This window comes from Anneissia japonica, unplaced genomic scaffold (assembly GCF_011630105.1).
Source record: "Anneissia japonica isolate Jap-2015-1 unplaced genomic scaffold, ASM1163010v1 scaffold4988_len2956909_cov206, whole genome shotgun sequence".
Taxonomy (NCBI): domain Eukaryota; kingdom Metazoa; phylum Echinodermata; class Crinoidea; order Comatulida; family Comatulidae; genus Anneissia; species Anneissia japonica.
The window spans coordinates 909,320-925,566 of NW_022696345.1; the positions used below are offsets into that span (position 1 = coordinate 909,320).

The window sequence follows — 16,247 nt, forward strand, 5'->3', positions numbered from 1 at the left end:
CCCCCCCACCCCAGCCGAAAAAATAGCCTAAGCTCTGGACATGTTGTCCTCCCAGAAGCAAAGAAGGTTACAAGTTGACTTTTTCTGTTTCTTAATCATCATAATCATAATGATGGTTTATCCAGACAAGGAAAACCCAAATAATTTTGAACTGACTGGCAATAGGGATGACAAATAGTACAAACCACAAATTGACAATAAAAAACATAATCACCAGTAATAAGTGCAAAATTTGTGGAAACTTATCATTAATGATAATTCCACGATGTGTACAGAACACACAAAGATGCCAATACTTGTGTTAAAGCACAAGTGAGGAGCACGAGGCAATTACAGGAGCACTGCAAGCATAGGAACATGTACAAGTCACTTGAGACAGAATGATAAGAGGCAAGAGGAGAGATGCTGAGCACGTAACAAATGAATGCAATTGAGCAGCTGAATGTTATCGTATCCAGACGATTAATAGATTTTCAGTTTTGTATTGCTACAATTATTTCAATTTCCTTGTTTCAGATAAAGACAATGTTGGAATTAAAACATTAAATTTACTTTTGTTTAATTATGATTCAATATTTCAAACATTATTAGTCCATTTTCAGGAACAATGAATGTTGGATTGGATTTGATTGGATTTTATTCGGTGAAAACAACAAGGATAGCCCACGAAGTCTAGAGGAAGACTCTCTTTCAGTGGGGTCCTTCTAGTGGTGATTGGGCAGTACACCGGGAGACAATCCCCTACTCTTTTCCGAAGAGTGTACTACATTCTTTAAAACGTGCACATGGGCCATAAATGCACACTGCAACTTTTTAAACGTCTCATCCAAAAGACGGTGCACTATTGTAACTTGTATTTCAGGCCTCCAGCTAAAACACAAGGAGAGGCAGCAATGGGAATTGAACCAGGGACCTAAAGATCTCCACGGTTCAGTGCACACACAGTGGCTACCAACAGGTTAGCCAACTGAGCTACACTGACCTCTCCACTCTGTTTAAAGTATGATTAATAATAGTGACTGTTAAAATTAAAAAATTTATATAAAAATAATAATTTAGCATTTTTTCTGCTCTATTACTGTAACAATAAATGCTCAGATATATTAGTAATTTTTATTGCTACAGGGTATACAACTCAAACTTTAATAGATAATGCAATACAGTACTGGTAACACATGTGCAAATAATTAACAGGAGCTATACAACTTTTTGTATATTTTCTTCTATTGTTAATTTTATATTTTCATGTATCAATGTGTAATTAATCTTAAATGTATTTTATATAATTACTAATTTAGTAGCTAGTAAGTTGGTTATTTTTTATTTATCAAGCATCAAGATTGCAATTTCATAGTTCACTTGTTTGGAATATGTCCATGTTTCTGCTGAATAACGCCAAGAACATGTGTTTTTTAAAAAACATTTTTTTGCTCAGAAATAGGCCCTAAAAAGCTTATCTAATCTTATTCAAAGCTCTTTCTACATCAAATACTGTACATGTGATTTGCATATGTGTATGGTCGTGTGATCACCATGCCCATATATGGGCAAATAATAAAACCTGTTAGGGTTGACAGAGCTTTGAGATTTAAGTTTGTCAAACCTAAGAAGTTTCTCAGAACTAAGAATGCTTCATCATCTTTTGTTTACTGTGCAGTAACCTCTTTTGACTGAGTATTGCTTTTGTTTGGGTTGTTGGTCACAACCACTACACTGAAAGTGTTGGCTTCTTTCATACATAAACTCCTCTAGAGCTTCATTTGGAATAAACGCCCCCTCTCCTCACCCACCCAAAAAGACTGTGCCCCCTCTCCTCGCCCACCCAAAAAGACTGCACACAAATCTAATATAAGCAACATCACTTCTCAACACTTTCTATTAATGTTCTACTTAGGTAGAATTACATTTTTTCTAACATGGTTGGGATAAATAAGTCTTTATGATCATGCAATAACACATTTTGACAGTAATTATGTAATTATTTATTTGATAATAATAAATGTGATTTGTAAAGCGCATAATACATAGGTCTCTATGCGCTGGAAATTTGCAAATTAAAGTAAACAAAAAAGATGAGTCTTAAGACGATTCTTAAAGATCTCAACAGAAGGAAACTCACAAACAAACTATTGAAACACCTTGGGACCAGCAACAGAGAATGCTCTTTCCCCATACGTTTTTGTACGAGATGGAGGAACGAACAGTGTAGATGAACTAGATGTGGATCTAAGAGCTCTAGAGCAAGTGGTGGAGCAAAGTTTAATCAGGTTGGATATGTATGAGGGTAATTTATTAATTCATGATTTATATGTGAAAAGCAACAATTTAAATGAGATGCGTTGCTTAACAGGTGACCAGTGCAGGCGACGAAGAATACGTGTTTATTTGAATACATACGGTATAGTATGTTTATTTGAATACATACGGTATAGTATGTTTATTTGAATACATACAGTACATTATGTTTATTTTAATACATACGGTATAGTGTTTTTGCCACACAATATTACATAGTGTGAATAGAACTATGATCCATATCTGTATAACTGAGCTGCCACATTGTGCAATAGTAGTAAAAAGCAATAAGTTGCATTTTCATTTGCTATTTCATTAATAATAAAAACCAACCTACATCTCTCTCTCTGAATTGTACAACATAAGACAGAATGTTCATAATTTGAGATCCTCTCACTAGATACACATTCGATCATGTAAAAAACCTTGGGATTCTGACAGCTTTTATGCCTCGTGGCAAAGGTTTGATTAAATGAATAATAATGAAATCTTTTTTTTTAATAATGAAATCAGGGAAAAATTCTTTTAAGAAATTTCTGCATTTACTGCCCATAAATTGATTATCTCTTTGATTTAAAAATAATAACAAAGATACGATTCATTATACTATCAATTTATTACTGTAACAGTAATTAAACATTTATATTTTCTATACACCAAAACAAAAAATAAATAAATAGCTCAATTAATAAATTTTTCTTAATTTTTCTTTTTCCACTGTTTATTTTCTCAAGCACCATAAAAAATGTATGCTTATCTACACCAATCCTTGAACTGGTGCTGTACAAAGAAATACGAAAGATATTAATCAGCTGGCTAATTGGCAGGGCCAAGTTTTTCTTTTACTAATTTTCAAATGATAATTACCTGTACTTACTTAATGAGTAATCCAAATACTGGTATTTTTGTAAAGATTATAGCTTAACAAAGACTGTATCATTAATATCAAGCAAGCTATTAAAACAACATGTTTTCAATGTATGGACTCATTATGATAGTCATTTCTTCTCCCAAGGACAAACTGCAGAATGTTTTCTGATGTGCATACTAATTTTGAAAAATATATTATAAGCAATGTGAAGTGACACATCCTTTTTACAGTATCTATCCCATTGACAATGACATTAGTAAGGACACACAGATTTTCTCACTCTTGCTTATATGTCCTGCCTGTATTATTTAAATCTAGTGTGGCTATGTTCTCACACGGCAGCTAACGGTTAGTAGGATCCGGATCCTGCTAACCGTTAGCTGCCGTGCGTCCTTACTAGAAAATCCCGATCCGGATACCAAGAATATGATGATTGAATCACTAGCCAATAAGAAACTGGAAATTGTAAACGCGTACGTGTGATTGGTTGATGATAGAAACATGCTCACTTGCTAACCGATAGTGCTTGCTAACCGTTAGTGGTATCCGGATACCGCTAATGATTAGCGCTAACCGATCAGGCATTCTCACACAGGTGCTAACGGTTAGCGCTAACGGTTAACTCCCGATCCAGATACTAGGTCTCTCGTGAGAACCAGGCATATAATATAATATGTTAGACCTAGCACTTTATGCCAGCAAGGCCATATACATAAAGATTTAAAGAAAGGAACCCATAGTAGAGCAAAGCCATGCATTAACTATGGGCGACGGTCGTCAGCCAATCTGCGATTTTATGTAGAATGTAATGCCACAGCACACGCACAGTTACTCGTTTTTAATGGCAATCTGACCCGTCACCGACAATCAGCCAGCATTGTCGCGTTGTCTAAGATCTCACAAGAAGCGGAGTTGGAATCGTTGTACGACCGTCAATGCAGTGACTGCCGGGCTTAAGAGTGATAAAAGTACATACTCAGGAAATCAAATATGGAAAACATTATATGTTCTTGATAAAAAAATTAAAAAAAAAAAACATATATTATGAGAATAGTAAATAAGCTAAATAAATATAAATACCTAAAAGGAATACAGTACTGTATAAGAATATTGCTTTTAAAGTATGGCACATTGGTATCTTTAACAATTTTTTTAAATATATATAAAAAAAAAATACTGAGATAGAAAATGTCTTGCATTCACAGTTTTTGTCAGAAAGCATAGCAAAGAATGTTGTCTTACTTACTCAAGAACCTTGTCTACAAATATGTAGTATATTGTAATGTAAGATCACTGAATATTGGATATATGGCTTGTTGCTTTGAGCCAAAAGAAATTTCTGTATTATATATTATTACTTTTGGTAAGGACATCTGATTGAGAGATGATCTAAACATAACCTACATTAGTAAAGTTCAGCTCTTATTCTTGATCATCCCAACCTTTCAGAATTTACAAAAATGTGTGGGTATCGACTGGAAGAACACATGCATTCTTATGTAAACATGATTGTGATTTTGTATTAATGTACTTTATAATGTATTACTATACCTCATGAATATTTATTAGGCAATAACATTTTTATGTTCAATTCCACTTCGCACACGGTATGGTAAGGGAAATTTCTCCTCCCTGTTGTTGGACAAGCATAGACTAAAAATATTATTTCTATCTTTATTTGTGTCTAAATTATTGAGATTTAGTTGCATATTAATGTGTCAGTAGGACACCCATTTGACAATCTTCTGGAGGCACCATGCTTTAAAATGCCATATTTGTCTATTATCATCATTCATATATAACAGAAATTTATATTGAGGACTGAGAAAATCTATAAATTATATCTATAAATGATAACTACTGTACATTTAAAAGTGTATTATTACCATACAGACATTTATTATACATTATTTGTTATTAATAGTATTTCCAGATCACCAAAGTCAAGAGACAAATATAATTATTCCCTCTTGTATTACACTCTTCCCGCCTCCATTTCCTTATGCTGTGCACCTTACTCATACTGTATGCTGTAATCTTCCCTCACATTACATTGCACTTCTCCCTCCTCCAAATTTGACTCCTTTCCTGTTACTAATGATCAAGTTAAATGTATAATAATATTATAATCTTACCTTACTGTATACAATAAGAGAAAATGAAAACAGCATGCAAACCAGGAAAAATCTAATCTCTAGTCATACAAAATTGGATATAATCTTATTCACTTATCAAGCTATTTATAATAAAATCCATGTCTTCACTGAATAAATTCCCTTATCAACATACTATCAAGGCAGGAAGAGAATGCCTACTGCTACTGCCAATGAGCAATAAAACAGAATAACATGAGTTTAACAGGTAAGAAATCAATAATGAATATTATCATAAACTTTACTTCATCACCACCCTTGAATTAAATCTTTTACAGGGATGAGCAAAATTAATTACAGTTAATACATCAGAATTATCTCTTTGATCATGAGTATGATATGAGGTTAACATTTAAAATGAAATGACTATTTCTCATGCAGAACAAATCTAGAATTTGGACATTATTAGTAATGTTTAGAATGTCTTAAAAACAATTTCTCCAGGAATTATGGATATCCATGCAATTGTAAATAGTTTAAATATGTAAATTTGTTTCCTCCTGTAAGTGGCAAACTTTGTGTTTACTGTTGGTTGGGAAAATAATAAATAAAAATAAATAAATAATAAATAAATAGTCAGGTTGCTGTTATTTTGTCAATATTAAAATTCATCTAAACATTCCACTCAAGCTTACAAAATATAACTTAAATAATTAATGAACACAGTAAATGTGAATAATAAATTTTAAAAAAGTAGGTCTTGCCATGCTTATCATTGATTAAATCCAGATTTGAATGCCTATATATTTTGTTTATAAATAAAGAATTTGAAGGCCAACTGTTAAAAAAATGTATTGGTTAAAAAACTTAATGTAATGCATACTGCAGACTGAAGTTTGCTTGATAGGATTTGTTCAAATTACCATGATATAATTTATTGTTGAAAGTTGAAGTATGCATCAATAAAAAGAACCTTAAACCACGACACAAAGAATTTAAACAAAGCAATAATTGGAACTTACTTTCAGAGTGCTCGTCCATTTTATGGTCCTTGAGTTCTGGCCGTGACTTGAAAGCACGTCCACAGATATCGCAGAGTTCATTCTTCTCCATCGTGTGTGTCTTTAAGTGTTCTCGTAAACGCCCGATTTTGATCCAGGACTTCCCACATATCTCGCAACTGAATGGCCTATGGTAGATAAAAATATGATGTATTTAAGTGAATTGTCATTGGCGGATCTGAAAAGGGGGGTTGGTGTAAGATGTTAAGATCTTCCCCCCCACATCTTGAGCTGCCAATTATTCAGGACCTGTGAGCTGTAATTTGTTTTATTACAATGGGAAAATTAGATGATATAGATGCCTGAATTGAAGGGGGTGTTGTGATGCATATACCTTTTTAGAAATTTCAATTTGAGTGTAAATCAAAGTACAAAATAAATGTATGGTAGGCATAGATCTAACATAAAAAGTTAACAGTAGAACTTTCAAGTCTTGAGAAGAGTTTACTGTGGTTTTTAAGAATTGTATTGTTTTTCATTTTGTTTCAATGCATCTTACATTTTCAATATGATAATGTATATATAGCTTGTTATTATAAAGCAATATCACTTGGCCTTAATCAATGGTGTTTTTGAAATTAATCAATCTATACAAACAAAACTTTTTTACGAACGAATTATATATTATTATTTTGTAGCATACCTCAGACATCAGTGGTGGATTCAGAGGGTTTGGATGAACCCCCTCTGTGAAGAAATGTAAAAAAAAATACTACTGGCCTACAAAAGGCATGCTAACCTACCTAGGCAAACACAGATCAGACAAACAAGGCTTAGCATAACTATGCTTAAATGAAATAAAATTAAAAACACTGGTTTTGGTTCAAAGTCGTAAGTATAATTTTTGTACGAAAGTGCATCCTTCATGATTATCGGTTCATCGATTCATGGAAAAAAAAATATGTGTGCAACTGTTCATTTTTCTTTCTGTGTATATATATACACACATAATAGGCCTATTTACTGTAATAAAAATGAGAAAATTTACATGACCATTTTTAAGAGGAGGAAAACCTTGAATTTTGAAGAACTTAAAGTCATTAAAAGGCCCCCTTATAAGTCGGAAAAGCTCATTTCCCTCCATCTAGGAATCAAAATTTTCCCGGGGGTATGACCTGGACTCCCCTTTCTTTTTTGGATTCATCGATTCATGGAAAAAAGTATAACTATGCAATAACTCAATGATTTTTCTGTATGTATATACACATAATAGGCCTACAGTATTTACTGTAATAAGAATGAGCAAATTTACCTGACTGTTTTTAAGAGGGTGAAAATCTTGATTTTTTTTTTGGAAACATTTTGACCTCCATCCCCCTCCCAAAAATTGGAAGCCAGATCTGTCCCAAATTGTAAATATACAAATGGTATTGTAATAATACCAAAATGATAATTAAATAAATAATCTTATCATTATTATCATTATTATTATTAATTATAATTCAGAATTGATTTTCAAGATCTTGGTTTATGATCCAACTTAATGACATAAGCTGCGTTACTCATTATATCCAGTGTTCTCCCGAAGCCGTCTTAGCCGTCAATTTTACCGGTAAAAATAACCAACCAACCAGTAAAAATTTTGAGTTTGTAAAATAAAAAAAACTATTGATTAGGCTTAGGTAGTCCAGGCTGGCCCTCTTAATAAATTAACATCATTCCAGTCTATATCCTGTCTCTTATACATGTGTTGTTGTGTCTTCAAGTCATTTAACCCAACTAAAAAGGGGTAACGTACCTCACATTGTGCGCATTGCAATTTTTTATGGACAAATTTACCAGTAAAAATTTTTCAGTTGGGAGAACACTGATATCAGTCAGTAGCTACAGAATCATGATAAAATTCATACTAAAAGTGGTCAAGTCTGAAAAAAAAATCATAAAAGAAGGCTGCCCAACTTTATTGGTAAATATCCAATTTTAGTGTGAATACTAAAAATGGATTCATTATTTGGTACAATCAACAAGCATTCTTACTTGTTATTGTCTGTGTGTCGGAGCTCGTAATGGTAGTTAAGTGCTGCCATTGTAGTGTAGGCCTTCAAACAGTTTTCCACTGGACACTTGTAGATCTGTTTTGGGTGCGACTGGTGGGCACTCACTAAATGCTCTGACCGTTCATCTGCAAAAGGAGGCAAATATAAATATTGATGAAAAAAAACTAATACAAAATGATATCATAAAGCAGTGTGATGTGGGACCACTGAAAGATTGAAACACCTTTGTTAGATCCAAATAAAAATACACTTCATTAACTTTCAAAATGTTTATTTAAAATTTGTTTGATGATTTTCCAAGAATTTGGGCAAGTCCCTTAGGTTACTTTTCAATATTAATTTATTCCTCAGAAATTTACCTAAATATTTTACAAATGAAAGAGCTGACTATGTAAATGTAAAATACAAATTCTTAAATTCTTTATGTTTTTAATTTTCATTTTTTATAAACATTTTTGGAGAGCCAGCTTACAGTAATATATTTTACTTTTTTTGTCATGTTGCTGTATAATTTTTCTTATTTCTCTTGTATTTTCCATGTTTTCTTGTTTGTATGTTTTAATGAATTTTTAATGACAAAATAAATAGAATGAAATGTAATTCATGAAAAAGTGTTAAATTTGTAAAATTGTACTAGGAATAAAGGCCACTCTAGAGATAAATCATTATTATCTGTCAATCATTGTAAGCAGATTTTCACATTCAGTCAACCAAGACGGAAAGAAAACAATCTGATCAAGACGACAATGGGAAAGAAATGACATGGAAAAAGATGATACAGTTGACGAGCTTGCAAGATGTAAGTTATGATACTGCTTGGTCAGGGCCAACAGTGACTCTGTGAGCCAGGGAGCACGGCAGCTAGGACCCCTGTCAGGTTGAGACGCACACGGCAGGTGGAGGTCTGAGGCGAAACTGAAGAAACATATCAAGATGTCTACAGTAATTTAAACGACTGTAGAGCAATTGTAAAATGATGACAGTGGTATGAAAACAATGATATTGACGATGAAAGATGATGGTGGCAACGATAATAAAAATTATTTGAGACCATAATGTTGATAATGATAATAATGAAGCTGAATAATGAAATAATACTGATGACAATATATGTGAGAGATAATTAACCAAACTCTACATTAGTTATAGTACCTTTGGTATTGAATGTATCCAGACAGTCATTCTCTGTGCACTGGTGCCTTTGCTTCTCTGGGTGCACTCTCATTGTATGATTTTCTAGCCCGAGTTCCATAGAAAAGCTTTTCTCACAAAATTTACACTTTACTTGCACTGGTCCCTTTGGCAACGGATCTGTTAAAGGAATACAAAATGTTAACAGAAAATCTGAGAGAAATAATATATTTATTTTTTTAATTACATTTTGTGACCAAGTTTTCATTCTATATTGTCTGATAAAAGTTTTGTTTCTTTGTGTGGTAACACAAGGTGCAGTTACACGCCTAGAATCATGCTATAGTACACTACTACTGTAACTTGAAAATAAATTATAATTGTCTACACTGCTTATTGCACTGTGGAGGGAGGCCATTTCAATCTATAGTGCCAATGTACGGAACTCTCTTATATATTGAGATTTTCACTGCTATGAAGTGAAAAAGTGGGACAGACGCATTACATACCTTCTTCAGCTGCTCTCCTCCGATGACGCTCCAGATGAATCGGTGACCGGAACGCCCTCTTGCAGATGTCGCAGCGGAACTTCTCTGACATTGTCCTTTGTCGCTTGCTGAGCTCTGGATGGCATTCTTCCTGGTGTGAATTGATCTCGGTGAGAAAGTGAAAAGCTTTATCACATACGACACATATCAGGTATGTTAGTGTCGGATTTGCATGCAACTCTCTATGATACGTCATCCAAGATTCTGTAGGGAACGATAAACTACATAATTCACAGTTGAATGGATATTTCTCTGGATCGTCGGCCGTAGGTATACACTCATCTTTCGGTATCTTTGGTAGATCTGTATTGTACTCCTCATCTTCTTCATCTGAGTATAATCGCTTTTTCCTCTTCCTGCGCTTCCGCTTCTTCGGCCTAGGTATAGGCGGGCGGCCATCCTTACGTGGACGTCCCCTCGGTCGTTTGACCAATACTGGCGGCGGCTGAGGCTGGGCTCCATCTCCTTCCTCAAAGTCTTCTTCCAATCCTTCTTGATATTCCTCATTTGCTACATTATCCTCTTCATTATCTATGCCTTCAAATTCTGAGACGAAACCTTCTTCGGTGTTGCCATCAGGCATTTCTATATTTGTCTCATCATCCAAACCTTCATCTTCTGAAGCAAAAAACTACATGTCATTAAAGTACTCAGCATGATTTTTTAGAGAAAGATTAGCAAACATTTTTTTTTTGGGTGGGGGGGTGGGAGTAAAACAAAAAAAATGAAGTTGTTGCAATTGTCATTCCATACCTGAATCATTTCTTTCCCTGTCAGCATAATCCAACTTTATCCCACAAGTTTGTCTGTGTGACATGAATAATGTTGATGTATTAAACGACTTGCCACAGAGCACGCATTTCCGACTTCTCCTACTGCCCATAACCTCTGTAGGCATTTCAACAACCTTAAGTTTCTCCTGTTCTTTGGCAGCTTCTGCAGCCTCAGCTAAGGCAGCCTTCTGTTCCTCTGTTAAGGGCTGTTTCTTTGGACGGCCTCTCTTTCGTTTTGGAGGCTCTTCCTCCCGTTCTGCTTCAGGGACGGGTTCCACAACCAACCCCATCATTGCAAACTCTTTGCCTATTGGCATATCTTCAGTAACCTGTAAGAAAAACAGATTATAAATTTTGAAAAACGATTTTGTTGTTGGTTCACTAATTTAATCGCAATTCACCTTCCATGAGTATGTCTCTTTTTTTATGCATTTGTTTTTCATGTCAATTATATTAAAACTGTGTCTATAGTTGTTAATGCTTATGTATAATTATTGAGATTCAATATTTTTGAGGTAGCATTTATATTTTTCTTATAGCATTTTTATATTTACCTGCCTATATATTTTGTATGTACTGTCTAAAGGACTTTTTCAGTCAGCTTTGCTGGAAGAACCCCTTATGAAATTTTGTTGAATAAAATAAAATAAAGAAATAAAGGAGCTAAAGAAACGATCAGTGGTACAATACCTCTAGGAAGAACTTCTTCCCTTGTTGAATCACAGTGATAGTCTTCTCAGCCCCGGTCTTTGCTGGTTTAATGAAGCGGAACCACTGAGGAAGACTGGCATCAGTGCAGTCAATTACAAACCACTCTTTACCCTCCTCCACCAGACACTGCCATTGAAAAAAAAAAGCACAAGTTGATAATCTGAAAGCCTAGGCAGAGGGAAAAGGGGGTACAGTAGCCTAGGTCATGGCTTTTTCTGTAAATACTGCAGCCCATCAGCCAGTGGCATCTGGTAAATACCCCAAGGACTAGTTTATGGTTATGGAGTGGATCATCTTCATGGAACTTAGAGATGCGCCATGTAAGCATGGAGATATTATTGAGAAGATCACTCAGCAACAGATACTATGCAACAAGCCAATGGATCATCTTATTATTAACATTTTTTTCGTTGGCAACAACTTGGCAACAGCAGGCTTTTATATGCTTCAAAACAGCAGTTGTTCGATAAACCATTTGATTTTAACCCATTAAATATCTTTATAATTAACAATGTTCCCCTGATTGAGTTTTTTCTGACTTTTAGTATGTTATTATGTGTATACTTCAGGAGCGGATTCTGCAAAATATTTCTGTTGCAATTACAGTAGTTGCGGTCCATGTTCATTATAATTTTGTCTAAAGATTGAATGGTTCGACTATAAAAATGAGGTGTGGAATAAAACTGAAAATTACTCTGACTTTGGATTAAATTTTCAAATAGTTATCCCTAAACTTTGTTTATTATAATCCTCAATCATTCCTTAATTTACATCTGGTAAAACTAGAATTATCAAGTTCTATCCGATTTATGGAAATTCAGGTTGAAATATACCACACTTTTAAATCTCATTTAAATTCAAAACTCTTTTTTGTAGAAAATATTAATATATTTGGTATTTTTTGAAAGACAAATGTATTCGCCAAGGTGGAAACGATTGCGCAACCAGAGTGATTGACACTATAGTGCACATTGAGAAAATAAGATGCTCTCCATTTCGACTGTTCAATTTATTGATATATTAAACCCGCTGAGCATTTGGTGGCAGGGAACACATTAGACTTCAAAGCATCACGTAAACGCCCCTCACACGCTGCGTCAGCTTTTTACTTGGCTCATTTGCATAGCACTGTGTGCGCGGAGCTTTTTCAAGTGATCTTAATAATACCTACAAGATGTAACTAACAAACAAATGCAAGTATTACCTTCCAGGAGTTGGCTGGTGGTGGATCGTCCTTTTCCAGGATGCCGACAGTCCCTTTGAATGGTCCATAACGATGGCCTTTCACCAAGTCTTGTTTTGCTTTTATTACAATACATGCTCCAAAATCTGGTGGGAAAATTGAAATATAGGTCTCCCTCTAATTAAAGACCATTTTTTGGATCAGGGTTTCCATGGTCTTTAGTACCATTGGTCTCTAATTAGAATAAAAATAAGACATTTGTTAATATGGGACCATGGAAAAGTGGTCTTTAAGTGGAGGTGGTCCATAATTGCCTTGTACATTGTATGATAAAATCTGATTAAAATTAATTATTAATAACAATTAAAATTATAATTAATTTCTATATAACGGGGAAAATAAGGCACACTAATTAATAACATTCCTCAAAGAAATAACTGTTTTAAATGCAAGAACTAAACATTGGAGTTCTGGTTGTAATGTACAGTACTGTAGTCACATTTGTACTTGTCGCCAGGACAGGAGGCCTGCCAGGAGACTGCATTAAAATTTGGGAGACTCTCAATCGATTGGGAGGCATGAAGCCTGAGTGAGGGTTAGAATGTAACCTACTGTATTATCAGGGGTCCCAAGTTTGAAGAACCCATTTCTAGGAGATTACTTTAATGACATTGGGAGCGCTATATATTCTATATGAGGAAAAAGTGTAGGTACCAAACGAAAGGCCACACACACCATGATCGATTGGGGCCGAGGTGATGACATTTTTGAAAATACTATAGGCACCTTTTTTAGAAGCCTGGAAGCCTGGCACCAATAAAACAAAAAAATTAGTTTTTAACTAAATTTGCAGGAGACAAGTGAATTTCCGGGAGATTTTTGCTTGTTTGCGGGAGACCATACTGATTTCTGGGAGACTTGGGACCCCTGAGCCTGAGGCTGTATTTTATTGCATTTATTGACTATTTTAATATAATTATCAGATGAAAGCTAGCTAGGCCTAGCCCTCCCTAGTTATGCCAAATGAATGTGTGGTCTCAGCCTGGCCTCCACAACAGCCCACAGACCTATTCCATACTAGGCTAGGCCGACACTCCCTCCCGCCAATAGTATACAGTAGGCCCAGGGCCTAAGGCGTAAACACACTGTTCACTCGTGCCTCACTGACACTGTCCGTTGTTGAAATGTACGTAGGCCTAGACCTAGGCCCTAAGGAGATATTCACATTACGAAATTACTGGTAGGAGACACAATTAATATATTAAACGATTACACATTAATCATTTTGTTAATTGATTAAAAACGATTTACTATGACTTAATACCGATATCCAAACACCACTCGCGCGAGGATTTCAAACACAATATTTAATATTTTAATAATAAAAATGTTGACGACGAACGAGGATGGAACGAGGCTATAGCAACATTTTTCAAAAAAGTTCCAGATCAATAACGCTCAAATTAATGTAAGTAAAAGTCTACAATATATCCTAAAACCTACGTTATTAAATTTAATATTATTAGTGAAATTATTTTACAAATTTATAGTATTTTATGAGATTTATAATGAAAACTTCTGAAACAAATCCTCACCATCTTCGGACGCCATGATGAATATATCCCACAATGCAGTGTAATTTGTTTAAAAATTAAACCGGGTGAATACTACACAAAATAAAAGGGAATCAATAAGGCAAGCCATAAATACACAATATGAATAAATATTAACCTTTATGCAAAATTTTAACATTTGGTAGTTTTTCTTATAATAACAGAAAACAAAAAAAAATTTGACGAAGTGTTGGGCAATTTGAAGGTTGATAATTGATATATATCTTTACAGTTTTCATTCCATAGTTTCTACCCGAATAAATGTTTGAGCTCATCTTTTGAGGGCGTCATCATCAAAACAAAAGTTTCTCAAGAGGGCGGTAGAAAAATGGCTGCGCCCTGTGAACGCTTGACAGTAGATGTAAAACGTTGCTCCAATAGTTAGCTGTTTGTATACAAATATGGGTATTTAACGTCGACCTACAAAAACAAAGAAAGCTCTTTTGAAGCTCTGAGCCCATTGTTAAGCAAAGGGTGTAGTCTACGTATAGCGAACGCTTCTTTAAACAATAGGATAGACCAGTTTCGGGATCTGTCAATAATGTTAGTACTAGAAAATATTAAACCTAATTTATTACTTACATTACAGACGACATTATCATTTTCAAGTATACTTTCTTATCTGAGATTAATCAGTGGACCTTTCGGATGTTGCATAATATTGTTTGATATTTATTGAATTTTTTCATATAATTTCAGGTCTTTAAGGATGACAGTATCATGGTGCCATTCTCAGCAAGTATGGTAGGCGGAGTGGTTGTCGTTTGTTGTATGACCCCATTTGACGTTATCAGCACACGATTATACAACCAAGGAGTTGATGCCAAAGGTCGAGGGCTCTACTATTCAGGCTTCCTCAACTGTTTCTACAAGATCCTCCGAAATGAAGGCGTGCTGGCATTTTATAAGGGCTGGTCAGCATCGTGGTTTAGACTAGCTCCGCACACTGTACTAAGTTTAGTATTTTGGGACCAGACAATGGAGCTCTATAACAATTTCAAATCTGAATAAATTGGTACACTACCTTTTAAACTTTCATTTTACACTACAGGAACTACCCAGTTCCGTTTTGATGATAAAGCAGGTTGCGATATAGTTTAATATATTATTTTTTGGGATGTAATATTGTGGATGATTTTTATTTGGCCAGTCACTTAATTAAAATTTGATTTTACCCATTGTCATTATCATTTATAAAACGAACCAAGCTATGGTCGACCTGATATTTTTTTTTTTCTATTCGTCAAAAGTATGGAAATAAAGACAGTATCTTTTGCTATAGAATTGAACAGTTAACTCTTGTGTTATGTTGTTGTGTGCGTAGAAATCAAAGATACTATAAACACAAGATAGGGTTCTCCACAGAAAATAACTGTTCCACCAAATACAAACAGTAAGGCGCCGCGTACGGCTGGATCTAAAAAGCTTATGCCACTGTTGCATAACTGTGAATACATAACCTCCTTTTGCGGAGGTATAAATCGTTGCCATTATCCATAAGATACAACAAGCAGGCATAAATAATTCAAAATAATAAAATGACAGACACCAAAGTGCAGAATCGTATGATAAAGTTTTCCTCCATAATTGGACAAAAAAGGGCGCCGTGTGCGTCTGGATATACCAAGGGATATACTTATCAACATGAGGGCGCCCTATACGTCTAAACCAAGTATAGAAAAACTTGCACTATAAAAAGAGAAGGGCGCCGCGTGCGTTTGGACCAATTTCCGCCTAATTTTTGCTATGCGAGTGCTCTATCTTGTATTTCTAAGTATCTTTGGTATGGAAATAAAAAATACACGCATTACGCGTGCGTTCGGAAGCATTCTAAATCAATGAACGCGGGCGACATTGTCATGGAATTAGCGTTGTCAGGGTATTGATATGTAAACAGTTAAGATTTAGAGAAAGAGAACAAACTCAATTGACATAACTGTTGAGTAGGGCCTAGATGGTTACATCAATATA

At 34.7% G+C, this 16,247-nt stretch overlaps 2 protein-coding genes across 3 annotated transcripts in view; one reads left to right on the forward strand and one right to left on the reverse strand.

The window, feature by feature from the left end:
- The window catches only part of LOC117101817 (zinc finger and BTB domain-containing protein 41-like), a 22,056-nt gene extending 7,730 nt beyond the window's left edge, over window positions 1-14,326 (reverse strand). The window contains exons 1-8 of one of the 2 annotated variants that reach the window (XM_033241906.1): window positions 14,259-14,326; window positions 12,685-12,809; window positions 11,460-11,606; window positions 10,750-11,098; window positions 9,958-10,611; window positions 9,470-9,628; window positions 8,298-8,442; window positions 6,282-6,448 (exon numbers count right to left, since the gene is read on the reverse strand). In XM_033241906.1, coding sequence (XP_033097797.1) covers window positions 6,282-6,448; window positions 8,298-8,442; window positions 9,470-9,628; window positions 9,958-10,611; window positions 10,750-11,098; window positions 11,460-11,606; window positions 12,685-12,809; window positions 14,259-14,274 — 1,762 coding nt within the window. In that variant the 5' untranslated portion in view covers window positions 14,275-14,326. Of the gene's footprint in view, window positions 1-6,281; window positions 6,449-8,297; window positions 8,443-9,469; window positions 9,629-9,957; window positions 10,615-10,749; window positions 11,099-11,459; window positions 11,607-12,684; window positions 12,810-14,258 lie in introns of both variants that reach the window. The other variant, XM_033241905.1, reaches the window with a different exon arrangement.
- Window positions 14,327-14,604: 278 nt separating this feature from the next.
- LOC117101886 (solute carrier family 25 member 35-like) lies at window positions 14,605-15,287 on the forward strand. The gene is made up of 2 exons (XM_033242003.1): window positions 14,605-14,637; window positions 14,976-15,287. Exons 1-2 carry the CDS (start codon window positions 14,605-14,607, stop codon window positions 15,285-15,287), a joined length of 345 nt encoding a protein of 114 aa, XP_033097894.1.
- Window positions 15,288-16,247: the final 960 nt, after the last annotated feature.

Excerpts from the sequence above, each read along its gene's own strand:
- LOC117101886 (XM_033242003.1), top strand. The coding sequence starts at position 14,605 with ATGGCTGCGCCCTGTGAACGCTTGACAGTAGAT. Across the intron at positions 14,638-14,975 it reads GTGAACGCTTGACAGTAGAT|GTCTTTAAGGATGACAGTAT; the intron begins GTAAAACGTTGC and ends ATATAATTTCAG.